At 42.5% G+C, this 14,380-nt stretch overlaps 1 protein-coding gene across 13 annotated transcripts in view; it reads left to right on the forward strand.

Moving 5' to 3' along the window:
• The window catches only part of foxp1b (forkhead box P1b), a 90,190-nt gene that overhangs the window by 58,408 nt on the left and 17,402 nt on the right, over positions 1-14,380 (forward strand). For 10 of the 13 annotated variants that reach the window (XM_085923432.1, XM_085923430.1, XM_085923420.1 and 7 more), the window contains 4 exons: positions 3,895-4,032; positions 4,114-4,203; positions 6,592-6,742; positions 12,271-12,457. In XM_085923432.1, coding sequence (XP_085779558.1) covers positions 3,895-4,032; positions 4,114-4,203; positions 6,592-6,742; positions 12,271-12,457 — 566 coding nt within the window. The remainder of the gene's footprint in view (positions 1-3,894; positions 4,033-4,113; positions 4,204-6,591; positions 6,743-12,270; positions 12,458-14,380) is intronic. The other 3 variants (XM_085923424.1, XM_085923425.1, XM_085923427.1) reach the window with 3 other exon arrangements.

The following is a 14,380-nucleotide window of genomic DNA, read 5'->3' on the forward strand; positions in this document are numbered from 1 at the left end:
GCCACTTGTAGATGCTTAACAATGTAAAGTGTCAACATCGTCGCTGAGGTGTCAACGTTTTCACCACTCGGCTTGTATAATTCAAAGAATGAGGGCTAAGGCAATATTGGCAAGTTGCACCTCCCAGGAGGACTTATTTTGCGCCACAAGTTTTGTCAATTCCAGAAATGCACGAAACCTTTCGACAGTAAAGATTGGCGGAGCGACACAATTTGTGTTCCTCTTGTCTGCCGTCATGGAAACAAGGATTAGGTGTTCTTTGCTGGATAATATAAACAATCAGCAGCAGGATGTCAACCATTGTCTTGTGACTACAGTTTTATTTGAAAGGGATTTATAGGCTGCGATCTTAATTAAATCTCAATTGACTGAAATAATGCGTCTCAAAGACATGCCGTTGCATAACCGAGTAGCAAAGATGAGACGCGTGTTCTTGTGCAATATTGTCGGTAAAAGATCAAATAAACAAACAGTGTTGTATTGGACAGTACAGTCCTCTCCTAATTTATGAGCAACGTCCATGTTTTTAATATATTCTGGCTCCTAAATACATATCCGAAGGTCTGTGCGACTTGGCATTTACATCAGAATAGTGAGGATGGAAGGACGTATTTGTATTTTTTTTTTTTTTTTATAAATATGATTTTCTATCTGGTATTGCAAGACATTCTGAAGCATTTTCATAGTGTGAGTTTGTGTGTGTGTGTGAGTGTGTGTGTGTGTCCGTGCGTGTGCGTGCATGTGTGCGTGTGTGTGGGCGCTGGGTGTCATCAGCAGTGGTGAGAACCAGGGTGAGGCACACTACTCAGCTGCTGTTGGGATGAGCTCACCCGCTTTGCCGACCAGTTTGTTTATTTAAGTCTAACGGCGGGACCAGCAACCCCCCCCCAAAAATGTAGAATGAAGCGAGTCCAAATAATTTTTTATACAGTACATTTAATCACAAACTAAATATGTTCATGATCCCATTTACGTATATGCACTGTAGACATCTTAATTGTTTAACATTTTCTGGGTTTATTTAAAAAGAAATTTGCATATCAAATATTTTTCATCATTTGTGATCTTCGGTATTAAATGTTTTGGCTTGTAACGTTTTATTAATTTATGGGTGGTACAAATTGTACAGTGTTCATATTAGAATCCAAAATGTTCTTACGTAATAAGATCAAATCTTTATTTCTGACATTTTGAATGCAGGACACTTGGTTAAAATTGGTTGCCATAATGACCACAGAGGTGAGAATTAAAAAATGGATAAGGCCCCCCACCTGGACTTTACTTTGAGCCAAACGGCAAGTGAAATGTCTGAGTCTCACTATTTTTTTATCCTCTTATGTTCTTGTGTTGAAAGGCGAAAAAAATGTCTCTCTTTTCTCCTTCTCATTTCATTTCCTTTTTTTTTTTTTTTTTATGTCATCTTCTACTCCTTCCTTCCTTCCTTCCTTCTAGCAGCCCGGTGACCTCTCATATCTCGGGAGGGTCTCGGAAGCATCTTTATTATCTTGCAATCCTGTCAGTGTTAACAGTTGAGCTTTTGTTTAATATCTTTCATATTTGTTTTGAGGTAAAGTCCTCGAGAACAAGGGCGCATACATTTTGGTGCTCCGAAATGTTTTGGCCATCAATGTCAATCTTACATGCCAAGATTATTTCAAGATGTCCAGAATGTGACATATTTGTGGAAGTTGGACATGTGTATAAATGTGTCCGTATACGAGTAGCAGGCCCGAGGTTACACACACGATTGCCTCTGTCAGTCTGCAGCTGTGCAAGAATGTTTAAGGTGGTAATGTTGGAGAGTGCCACACCTTCATAAAATTCATAAACGTCAACTATTTCAGGCTTCCTCAGAATGTCCTCTTTTTTTCCCGAACACACTCATATTTGTGAGTAGATTAGAGCTGGGCTCTTTGGATCCCTTTCGTTATTAGTGCCAGTGTCTCTGGTAGACTATCTTTAGATGGTAATGTATCTTTTGTAAATCATCTGGATTAATCCCAGAGATAACAGCGAACACCATATGGGAGTACTCCAAATGGCGACCGGCGTCTTGTGTTTGCGTTAAATGGGAACGATACAGCGGCCAGGACGATATTTTCTTGTTAAAGTGCTCCCTCCTGCCCTCCCTCTCAATAGCGTCCCGTTTTGGGCAGATTTTCAGTCCTCGGGCGCAGGATTAAATGGCCATAGTTACATTGATCGATAGGTTAAGAAGCGGACAATCCCTCTCGCTGCTAATAACCTCAGTCGTATATACGTAGGTAATAAATAGGTCATAAAATGGGAGTCTGTAAGAGGCTGTTGATGCTGTGAGTCAGATGCTGGAAATCACACAAAGATGTAAAGAATTAAAGCTCTTCAAATTCAGAACAATCTTGATGGAATTTGCGGTTACTGTTGAAGAAGCGCTTGTGTGTAAAAACCTGATGTGTTTGCCATTCTTGGGTTTTAACATCATTTTAATGTCGTTTTGATATACACAATTTGAACACTGTGACATGCGCGCTCATAAAATGACCAAATGCGTTCATGACTAGACTGAAGAGAGAATGAATATCCATTACAATCGCATCATATGATGTTTAACATTTGCACGTCAGAAAAATTGGGCCGCTCGCTTGACCTTCAGAATAGTTCATAAAAATTAGTGATGCCGAGAGAAAAAAGACCTTGTAAGAAAATGACTGTGAAATTAGGGAATTAGAAGGAGGGTGCCTATGCAGATGACAGGACAAGTCATGTGCAAAACTCAAGATGAACTGCATATTAAGATACAATGGGCGAGCGGGATTCATATTGCATTTTCCTCCTCGACCCCCCCCCCCCTCCCCGCTACGACCGCCGAAAATAAGAGAACCTGTTAGTCCTGCATTAAGGTTGAATCTCATTCATTGGCTGGAGGTTTGACAAACACAGCTCACTGCATTTTATATCATGAAGAAATTAATTACAGCACAGTCCTCCTCTTATTTATTATTGCCATATTATATATGTGGTCAAACTTCAAATGTTTCAGATATGCAGGTATGTCAAAAAAAGAGAGAACATCCCATCAAAATTGATGAAAAAAAAAATCTAAATTGTATCATTTCAGCGTGACATTCCGGTACCGTTTGAGCGACCTTGACTGTCAAACGTTAGCTTGCCCGACATTTTAACACCTTCACGCACATACGCATTCATTGCAAAAACGTGAATAATTTCGAGAGGGAAAAACACTTTGACGTACGTTTACAAAGTCTCTCGTTCACTTGTCAAGGAAAGGCGTTTTTAATGGCGCCGCACATCGCCGCCTGCAGATAGACGGCGAGTTCCCCGCGACACAAGAGCAATTAAGGCACCCTGACAACTGTGGGGCCTTTTTAGTGTCACAACAAATCAGCGGCTTTGAAGAGCCACGCACTCGCACCTTCCAAGAGTTTGTTAGAGGCCCGCGTGTTCGTCGGCCTGGCTCCTCCTCCGGGCACTCCAAATTGTCACAAGAACAGATCAATGTTGACAGCAAGTCTAATGAAATGTTCTCACATGACATGTCCTGCGAGTTTGGCCTCCTCAGGTACGGCGCCTTTGCCATGTTGTATAAGTGGCAAACACAGAGATGCAGATCATTCGCAATGTGTGTGAGCGTGCGTGATGAAGAGATGTTGCTGAAAGCAAGAGGATGGATATGGGCGGACAAATACTCTGCAGGCATGAGTTATCCCTGCCTGCCCATTTTTTTTTCTTTCTTTTTTTAGGAGGGGTAGAGTGGCAAAATTGATATGCATTGTTGTAAGGGAGTGTTAAATTGAAACCACTCGGGAGCAAATGGCCGCGTTAAACGAAAATATTGTTCTTGTTGATTTATACAATACAGCCTTGTGGATAACCTGGCTTTTTTTTTCTGTACAGGTTCCAGTCTCAGTGGCTATGATGACACCTCAAGTGATAACACCTCAGCAAATGCAGCAGATCCTTCAGCAGCAAGTCCTGAGCCCTCAGCAGCTCCAGGTTCTTCTCCAGCAGCAGCAGGCCCTCATGTTACAGCAGGTAAACACGCTGGCCGACTCCCTTTCACACAGGTGTCCATATCTCACCAAATGTCATCTGGGTTCTCTGGCTTCTCTGTAGCAGCAACTCCAAGATTTCTACAAGAAACAGCAGGAACAGCTCCACCTCCAGCTCCTCCAACAGCATGGAGGCAGCAAGCAGAATAAAGAGGTAATAAGACTGACATCACTGCAACTGGCTGCCAGTGTGAAAACCACTGAGCAGACAGAGAGCATGGAAGACATGCGTGCACCCTCCCTCAAAGCCATCTGCCTCCAGACTGTGGTTAAAGCACGGAAAGGGGGAGGCGGCGGGTGGGGGGAGTCAAGTGCATCCATGCTTCTGATTAGTATGTCAGACTTTCTGCTTAAATGGCAACGAGTGAGTCATGATGTGAAATACTTTTCAAAGTTTTGATTTCCCCCTACTGTCCCCGTACAATATTTTCCTTGCCTTTCTTTGGAGCCTTACTACTACTGCGCAACAAAGACATGAGCGCTGCTGAGAGTCGTGTGCAGGACATAATGGAAGGCAAGAGGAGGAGGGGGGCAAGAAAAGGGCCGCATGTAAATCTGAGAGGCTTTTCTTGGTGATTAACATGGAAATGGCAGCGGATGGGAAGGCATGTAATTGTGAGATATCAGTGCGGCGAGAGCTCCCAGCTTTGTTGTCTGTGTTGCGGTTTTTATTTCTTGCCCCATCTTTCTCGTTTGCACTCTTCTGCCCCCCCCCCCAATACAGTGGGGCATGCTCGTAGGCTTATTGCGTGCTAATGATTGGCGGAAACGGCCGTCGCTATGGACAAAGCAAATTATTGTGCGGTCAGAAGAAGTTCAAAGACAATCAGGGAATTTTCACCGGTCCCCATTGAGTTGAGCGTTTGCGGAGGAGAGGAAGCTTGGAAAAACGCAGCTCGCCATCCACGCCGCTCACGTGCCGGCGCACTGTCAAAGCTCGCAGCTTCAAAGTCGAAGCTCCCTAATTAATGAACTGCGGGCTTCAGTTTGGACAAGTTGTGGCGTGATGCTCCCATAAATCAACATGACAGCGCGGCTCCTCGGCCTGTCACGAAGTCGCATCTGATGTAAACACAAGAGGAGCAAGGGAGACAAAAGGAAAGGGGTGGAGGAGCCAAGGAGGGCCAATTGATCAGTTGAATGGAGCATGAGAATAGAAGAGAAAAATAACTTTGCAAGCATATTATGTGTGATCACAGGAAATAGACGCAACCCCGCGAGGCTTCCCCTCTCTGCTGTCTCTTTCTCTCGCCGCTCTTTTTTTTTTTTTCTCTTTGGCATTTCGGGAAGCCATCAAAAGACAGAATAAGAATTACGCTGTGACTCCCTAGTGACTGCCAGACAATAACCCCCCGTTGTTGCTTTGTGCCCCCTTTTTATTTTAAAGACATCAAAATTTGCTTTTTCAAAGATCTTTAAGTTTATATTTGAAGCTCCACAATGAAAGGCCTGCCAGTGCCACTCTTTATCATTTGTCGGGGTCTATATTTTTCTCTCCCTTGTGCCACTTCTTGTTAACCTCTTATTTGGTCTGTTGGTTCGTGTGGTTTTTACGCGTCTGCATGCTGGGAGTGCACAGGAGACCTGCCCCCCCCCCACACACACACACACACACACACTTCCCACCGCCCCGGCCCAGAAGATAAAACATGCAACGACTGAAGAGAGTGAAATTAATTTGCAATAGTCAGTGTTTGGTTCTTTTCTCTTCTTTTTCAGAGAAGCCAACTTGTATTTATTAAGATTTTTGATGAAAGGCCTTGTTCCCTGTGAACTACCACCCCCGTGGTACGACTCTTTGTATCAGACTGTCAGTGAGGAAGTTGCGAAGGGCAAACCGCTAAAACTTCTCTTGCACTAATGAAAATGAGAAGCCATCTACCTTTCAATTAATATGGTAGATCATAGAAAATCGCAGTTCGTCCTTAAGGCCGCCGGAACCCTCCCTGGAACCCGTCATGTCGTCGTCTTTGTCGTCTCATCTTTTGGATCAAATCACATTTCATCTGTAGCTTCTGTCCGTCACCCTTGCTTGGTTCAAGAACCTTTCAAAAGTTGACCCGATAAGATTTCTTCTCTCATTTTATCCAAACTAAGAGCTTTACACCCTTTCCACATCCATTTTATCCGGCTTTTATTTCCGAGCTGCTAACAAGCGACCTGACAGCTGCTCACTGTCGAGACTTTTTCGTTTTATATATGCACTCATTTGTGAGAAGTAAACAAAAGTGCGGCATATCCTGTGTTAGCTAACTGGGTGTGGTACACAACTTGGCACAGCTTTGAGTGCCCCCTTCTCTCCTCCTGCTCGTGCTGGCACTAGCCATGTACAAAAACGGTTGCTTTATTGATTTGATCAAAAACCAGTTTCCTGATCCATAGCGCCATCAAACTGGTAGTCATAAGTTGTTGGAATGTATTCAATATGCAATGTTGATTTATATATTTTTGCTCAGTTTGTAGATTGAAAAAGAGCTTTAAATATTAACACTCGCTCTTGAGCTTGAGTGACTCCATTTTGTGACAACGTGTGTGTCTTCAGCAGCAGGTGTCAGCGCAGCAGTTGGCTTTCCAGCAGCAGCTCCTTCAGGTCCAGCAGGTCCAGCAGCAACATCTGCTCAACCTTCAGAGGCAAGGGCTGCTCACTATTCAGCCTGGACAAACGGCCCTGCCACTGCAATCCCTCACGCACGGTCAGTACACTATATCATGCGCTATGCAGCTATGCCACATGTTCATTATTTTGTTTATTTATTTTTCGATCAAACAAAGTACCATTTTAAATGCCTCATTACCTTGACACCAAATTAGAGCCAGTATATTTTATGACGGGGGGGGAAGTTAATTTGGCATAGGGAGAAATAAAGCAAATCTCAAGAGAACGAAAAAATCATATGTAATGTAATGATACGTACTATGAAGAGATCAGCTATCAACGGTGAAAGCTGCCAAGCCAAATCCACACATGACTGTAAAGAGCAGAATACAAAAGAATTTTGAGATGGTTGGATTTATCATTCATAAAGTGTCAGTATGTTTGCTTGTCCAGGAGCCAGTGTGTCTATTTGGCTAACAATTTTGTGTCTTTATTTATTTTCTTTAATATTTGTTAAGGAGTGGTGGCCTTGTGACAAAAGAGACTGTGGCAACATGTCATTGGCTATTCATTCCCAGCTAAGACAAACAGTTTTGAAATAACAAGATAAGGGTGATTAAAAACAGGAGGGTTCAGAGGTGCTTAGGTAATAGGCACACACAAACACGTTTGTACAGTGCTGTTATTGTTTGGACTGGCTATGGAATCACTCATCCGCTTGCAGGCAATTGCCGTGGGCACAGGCGTGGAGCATTGCTGTGTTGAGTATGCTTTGTGTCAGATGTCTGGCAAACAAACACACACCCTTTGAGTAAAGCATTATATGGACACATACTGTACTTTTAGGAGCCTTTGCAATCGTCCCATCCTGTTTAGACTGTCATTGGCAAGCGTGTGTGTGGGTGTGTTTGTGTGTGTGTGTGTGTGTGTGTGTGTGTGTGTTTGGATTTAACATCCCTTCAAAGTTGAGACCGTATTTAAAATATGTATTTGTATTTCACTGTTAGCTTTATCATATCTACCTTAAACATCAATGAGTTTTGAGTTTCACATCATTTGTGCAAACTGTGCAATTATGGCAGTATTTTTTGTTCATGACAGAAGTTGCTATTTTGCGTTCAATGCAAATTTCAACGCCGCTGTTTTTCAAAATATTTCGTTGAAATCCATTGTCTAAGGTAGTGTCGTCTTTAGTTTTGGTCCCCACAATCCATTGATGTTTTACTCTTTGCTTCCGACAGCTGTTACATGACTTAAGCTCGTGTCTCAGCTCACCCCCCCCTTCCTTTTTGTCTTCCTATTCAACACATTTTCTGCTTGACTGTTTGAAGTTATTGATGACCTTTCTGTTTTCCACATCACTTAACTCTTTCACGCATGAGTGGTCTTGGCCTATGGTGCTGTGATCTAATCGACACTACTCGCCTTGCGTTTAGCGCTGCGTCGTCGCAAGTGATGACTTGATCGGCTCTATCTGGGCTCCAGTGATCATGAATTCAAACTCAGGCGTAATAAATTGGCACGGTTATCTTTCTCTTCTTTTGCTCATTATAAATATTATGAATACAATGATTTTGTAAGGCTATCGCTCGCAGCCTACATTTTTTTTTTCCAAAAGTCAAGCTAAATAATTGGAAAGAAAAATACAAATCATATCCTGTCCAAATTCTGACGTAATTGCCTGAGAGTGATTGTTCTCCGAAGGTGGAGCACATGTTGATTTTATATTTTTTATTTTTTTATTTTTATGAAAAGCAATGATGCAGGAAAGTGGCAGTTGAGTTTATGTGTATATTTATTGCTATTTTTCTCACATTGCTGTCATATCCAATGCTTTAAATGTATGGAGTACTTTATTAGAATGATGTAATTTAGCATTATACAAAATAGTTTTCCCAGTAGGGTCTTATATAGTTCTCCAAATGTAAAAATAAGAATAAATATATATAAATGGTCTATTTTTTTAATAGCACAAATTATTCTTGTGTAAATCAAACACTTCACAAAATAATTACTTTAAATGAGATTTTGGACAGTCTAAAAATTATTGAACTCTCTAACCACAAAAAAAACCCCAAGATAAAACCACTTTTGTTTAGCTTAATGTATTTTGTATCATTCTAATGTGCTATAATTAATGCTTTCCAACAGGCTGTTGAAATTTTGTGTAAGCCTGTAGATAACAAAGTCAAACACAATTTGGGTAGCCTCCGTACTATCCGTTTGTGCAGCCATAAATTTTTTTGACATTAATGTTCAAAGTCCTGGAAGCAGTTAGACGATATCTGTTATAAATTATAACAATTTGCTCTGGAGGATAAAAGCCCCCCCCTCCCCTCCTCAACCCACCTCTCACCGCCACCACATGCACACACGTTTTCACACACGCGTCCTCTTGACCTGATAAGAGAGTTGCCAGTAGTGTGCTCACATTGCTGAAGGCTTGAAAATGTGTTTTCATTTAAATGCAAAACACACACACACACGCACGCACGCCACATCTGCACACTGTGGCTAAAATGGCCCGGTGCCCCTCGGAGTTCGCCCTGCGAGAGGTCTCGTTGCCGCACAACATCATTTAAGTTGCCTCCGAGATGCCGGTGGGATGGTGACAAGACAAATTTGCCCGTAATATGAAAGCAAAGAATGTGGCCAGCCATGAAGTGGCCACGGAACAGCAGCACATCAGGGACAGCGGTGGCTAATGTGGCCGACCTGTCAGTGATTGATACATGCAGCCGTAGGTTACTGGTAATAGTTCCTGCAGCAAGAAGCGGCACATATTTCTGGCCTAGGGGTGCATATCAGCAGGCCAGTGATTACTGCAACATAAACAGGGGTGCGCTAAGGTCCCAGCCTGACGGAACAATAAACTAATAGCAATGTCACTCCCCCCTCCCCCTCCCCATGACACCGGCACCGTGTGCGAGGAGTAACAGCCCGGTTTAAAGAGTCTAGAGCACAAGGGGCCATTTTTTATTTGCAGGATGACGGCCCGCAACTGATGTCATTATGAACCTTAAATCAACTTTCTGCTTGCTTGAACATGGTCACCTGGGTACAGGGGGACAAGGACAGGAAGAGGTTGAAGTGCCCGGCCCGTCTCCGTGCCACAGCTTCCTGCCGCGACAAAATTGAGTTGGGAGGCGGGTGATCAATCAAGTGTCCCACCAACATACATTTTTTACGGGCTTGTCCGTATTTCCCCATTGTAATGAGTGGAATAGTTGTGTTGAAAAATGGAAAGAGGAAAGATAAACCAATCCGGCGGTTGAAAGGCGGACGAACCGCCTGGGCAAGAGAGAGGTTTTTACAGATCAACGTCGTTATGTGAGGTTGTAATCGGATGGAGACATCTGCAAAAGCAACTCGATTGTTCAAGCATAAAAGATAACGTCGTCAGGACAATTTGTCTAATGACATTTTAGTGTCATTTATGTGAAAGCGCCAGCCAGAGCTGTTGCTGGACTTTTAAAATGGAGGATGCAATCAAGGTAAGAGTGAGAAACGAAAGAGACGAGATCCAAAAAGAGACACCTTGGTCCCACTCCGTCGCCTCTATTGTCGGCCTCCTCCATCCGTGGCGTTTTCATCTAAGTAAACAGTCGAGTTGGGGTCACCGGGACTGCTTGGTAATTGAGCCGGTGTGGGCCGCCCTGTCAAGCACATCGGCTAAAAATACATCGCCCACTGTCAGCGGGCACCAAGTGGGGGGAAAATGATTGTTCCCGCTGTCTAAGTGCAGGACACCAGCATCAACAGTGACCTTCTCTTTCTTCTCAAAAAGCAACTTTTGGCTCAAAGCCTCTTTCACAAGCCGCAAAGCTTGAATGGAACATTTAGTCATGTGATTGTAAATCGGCGAGCAGGGGATTTGCATGCTCAAACGCCGGCGGTGATACGAAGCATGTTTTGCCTGTCATGGGCGTGCACTTCCATTAGAACTCAGCAAGGCGCTGAAGGCAAGAAGGGTAAACACACGCCCAGTGGAATGCCAGCCAGCGTCTTGAAATATTTGAATGAGGAAAGACGCTCCTTGGAACGTGAAAAGGTTATTGATACGTCCTGCAATCATTTCCTGCTCTTTGATATGCAAACGATCTGGTGTGAATTTAGAGCAATCCTATTAGACTCATTTCACACTTCTTAGCCCTGGCATCTCTCTGGAGTCCTTCGCCTCATTAGGCCAATGTTCTCCATTACCAGCATAATTAAAATCTTTAGTAGCTGATCAAATTAAAAATATTTTTGCTGATCGTACTGAGATCTTCACCTCACATTTATTTTCCACAACAGGAATAAATGAAGACTAAGCATTTTGCATACGACCGTATGACAATTTGGTGCTTGAAAGGAGCACTTGTGATATCTATAGAGCTGCTGATGAGAAACGGGGAGGGGGGGCCGGAGACCAGAAACTCCAGTAGATAAGCACGTGCAAATCATCTTTCATTTAACACTGCTCATTTGGAGAATTGCTTTAATTAATTGTAATGTTAAGCGATTGGCAGGTTTTGTTTTTCTGCGCACCACATATGCAAGGACTTATTTCGCCAAGCTTTAAACATGTGGATTACGTCAGCAGACTGGATTTGAATGGCAATACATTGTTTCAGATTTTCCTTTTTTTTTTTTTAAATGGGCGTCAAACGGGTTACGCAGTTAATTAGTCAAAATAATCACCTTCCGAAAATAATGGCCTTTTTTTAAATTTCTCTGAAACACGAAAAGAGAAATAGTCCGGATTATATTATATTTATTAATAGTTTTATTTTATGCTGTGATTGATTGGTTTAACTAAGAATGTATCCAATTTTAGCATGGGTGGCCAGCATCATGAGATGTTTACAAACAAAAAATATTAGAGGTCAAAAGATGACTTAAGTCATTATTTTCAGGTGACAAAATGCTATAGGAGGGAAAAAAACGACAGTATATGGCTTCCTGACAAAAAAAAGACAAAAACCGGATTATGTCTTCTTATTTCAACTCCTGACCTCCGGGTTTCAGGTTTGCTGTCAATCCAAAGCAGAAACTCGCACATATGCGCGCACATATCCCCCCCCCCCCCCCCACACACACACACACACACTGTGGATGCGTTGTCAACACACCAATAATGTCATCTGTCTTGAAGGGATTTATTTTTCAAAGAGCTGTGCGAGATGCAGTGTGCTTGACTTGTTAAATGAGGTTTAAGTCTTGTGTGTCAATTGGAGGCGGTGCAGAGCTTTAAGTATTTTGCACATTAATGCGCTTTTGAGAATATTACCCCAGGGTCCTGTTTCTCAAAGAGGCAGGGGGGGATGTTTTCTAGTGTTGCGCTCGTAAACTTATTGTCGTGTGCGCGCGACACCGAAATGATGGTCATTATTCAGATTTCATGCCTTGTCTGAATGTTAATGATTTTACTCTGGGCATGAAATTTGTGTGAGTACGAAGGGATTTGTGTACACAAACAAACATTATCCAGATGACAGGAGAACTGAGGAGGGGGGAGAAGTACTTGCTTGGGATTCTAATTAATACGCGGTTTTGTTTACAGACAAATGATTGAATTAAACAGCGAGGACGAGAGTTGGATTAGCCCCTAATTGATTTGATGATCCAATTTGTTTGTTGCAGGCATGATTCCCGCAGAGCTGCAACAGCTATGGAAGGAGGTGACAAATGCTCACGTAAAGGAGGAGCACAATGGCAGCAACAACGGCCACCGGGGCCTGGATCTGTCCTCGCCGGTCCCGCCAAAGAACCCTCTCCACAACCAGCATACCCCCACCAACGGCCAGTACATGAGTCATAAGAGAGAAGTGTAAGCCCTTCCTTTTTGTCAGGCCTCATTTGCATGCGCTCACAAAAAGCCGGTTCCCAAAAATTCTGCCTTTACCGAGTGATTTAATTTTGACTTTGCACAATTGGAACGGTATTAGTTTGACATTGTGAAATATATTCGGACGACCTCTATTTTATGAAATTCCTTTCTGTGTAAAGGCAGAACGTCTGGGCATTATTGTTATATTTAATTTTAAGTGGTGGCAGTGCCTAATGTACATGTCCATTGAACATGCATTATCCATCTATCCAGCCCTCCCTTTTTGTCTTTGCTTTTTATATCATTTTATATAATCTTACAGCGGCATTGTCGGAGATCTCATCTAATGTACTTTCTTACATTTTTCTCATTAAGTCGCATAATCTTGCAGAGTCTCCACATATTGTAATGTCCCCCACAGGCATTGCCATGTTTATGATTAATTTATATTTTATTTAATATTTCAGTAGTGTTAATGAGGGGGTCAAGTCTGCCTTTCTGTCATTCAGATTGCCTTTACTTGAGAACATTACGACACATTTGCAGTTCTTTCTATTTAGTAACTCTGTATGGGACTTGTCTGTTTAAGGCTGGCTTTTTCATTCAGATGGTTGTAAAAAAAAAATGTTTACATCAATTTTCAAATACGAGGTTTTATACAGTCAAAAATAATCCGATCCACTGACTTCCAGTGCTTCATTTGGCTCACAACAGGGCGTGCGTTTGTACATGTGTTGAAGCATCATGTAGGCGGGCGATATTGACTCACTCACTCCATCGCACATGGTCACAAGTGAGCAAACAAGGTGAGCATCAGTGGCAGAAAAACACGGAACATGGAAGACGACAGCGCTCGAGCTGGCGAACGCTGAGTGTCAAAGATTAAAGATGTCAGCAGCAGTTTAGCATGAAAGCTTAGGTGAAGACAGCATTCAGATGGAATATTGTCGTCATACGTCGTTTCTTAGATCTGTCAGAAAAGCAAGCAGGTGACTCTTTTCGCCCGAATTGTGTCATTGCTCACGTAACAAACAAATAACAAAATATGAAAAAATATAAATGAATAATAATAATAAAATAACAGAGACTACTGAATCTATCTGAAAAGATTTGAAATAGACAGTTCATAGCATTTTGAACTATTTTGTTCGTGAAGATCAAGTTTATATTTACACAACACTGTTATTGAGCATATTTCAAAGAAAGAACCGGCTCGTAATCTAAACATTTAAAATTCCAGTCTGACGAGCGCATCCTGTGATCTTGCCAATGCTGAAGCTAATGAACTTTTAATTGATGTGGTTTGGCAAGTCCTTCTGTCAGGCAACAGCAACACGCCTCCCTTCTGATGGACCTGTTTTCCCGACTGGCTTCAGATTGGTTTACAGCGGGCCCTAAGTACCGTGTAGTTAGTTTCATGTGTCATATCAAATCTGGCCAGGCACGACGACGCCTGCAACTAAAACCTTAAGTGCATCCACAGGAATCACTCATCGGCTTTGCGCTTCCGTCTCGAGGAAGGAGGAGAAATTCAATCACTGCCGTCTTGACACCCCGAAGCCGCGGCACGTGCTGCTGCTGCTGCTGCCGCCGCCGAGTCGTCTTGAAGAACAAACAGGCTCCGAACAGGCCTCTTTTTCTGCACATAGATCACAACTTATAAAAGGCACCGAAGGCTTTAGATTTGTTTCTTTCTCTTCTTGCGTCTCCAAAAGAAACCAATGACATGGTTGCCCGCGGTTATAATATAATTTACGCGTTCTACCCTCAGGCTGCCCCATAACTGAGCATCATGAAATACTACTTGTCAGTGGTGCACATCAAATATAATACAATGCATTGGACCATGGGATATTTTTTTTTCAAGATTATTTTTTTCTCAAAAATGTAGAAAATATATTTCACACTTAAAGCTCTACCTCT

The sequence above is a fragment of the Syngnathus leptorhynchus genome, chromosome 11, assembly GCF_054491065.1.
Source record: "Syngnathus leptorhynchus isolate UIUO chromosome 11, UIUO_Slep, whole genome shotgun sequence".
Taxonomy (NCBI): domain Eukaryota; kingdom Metazoa; phylum Chordata; class Actinopteri; order Syngnathiformes; family Syngnathidae; genus Syngnathus; species Syngnathus leptorhynchus.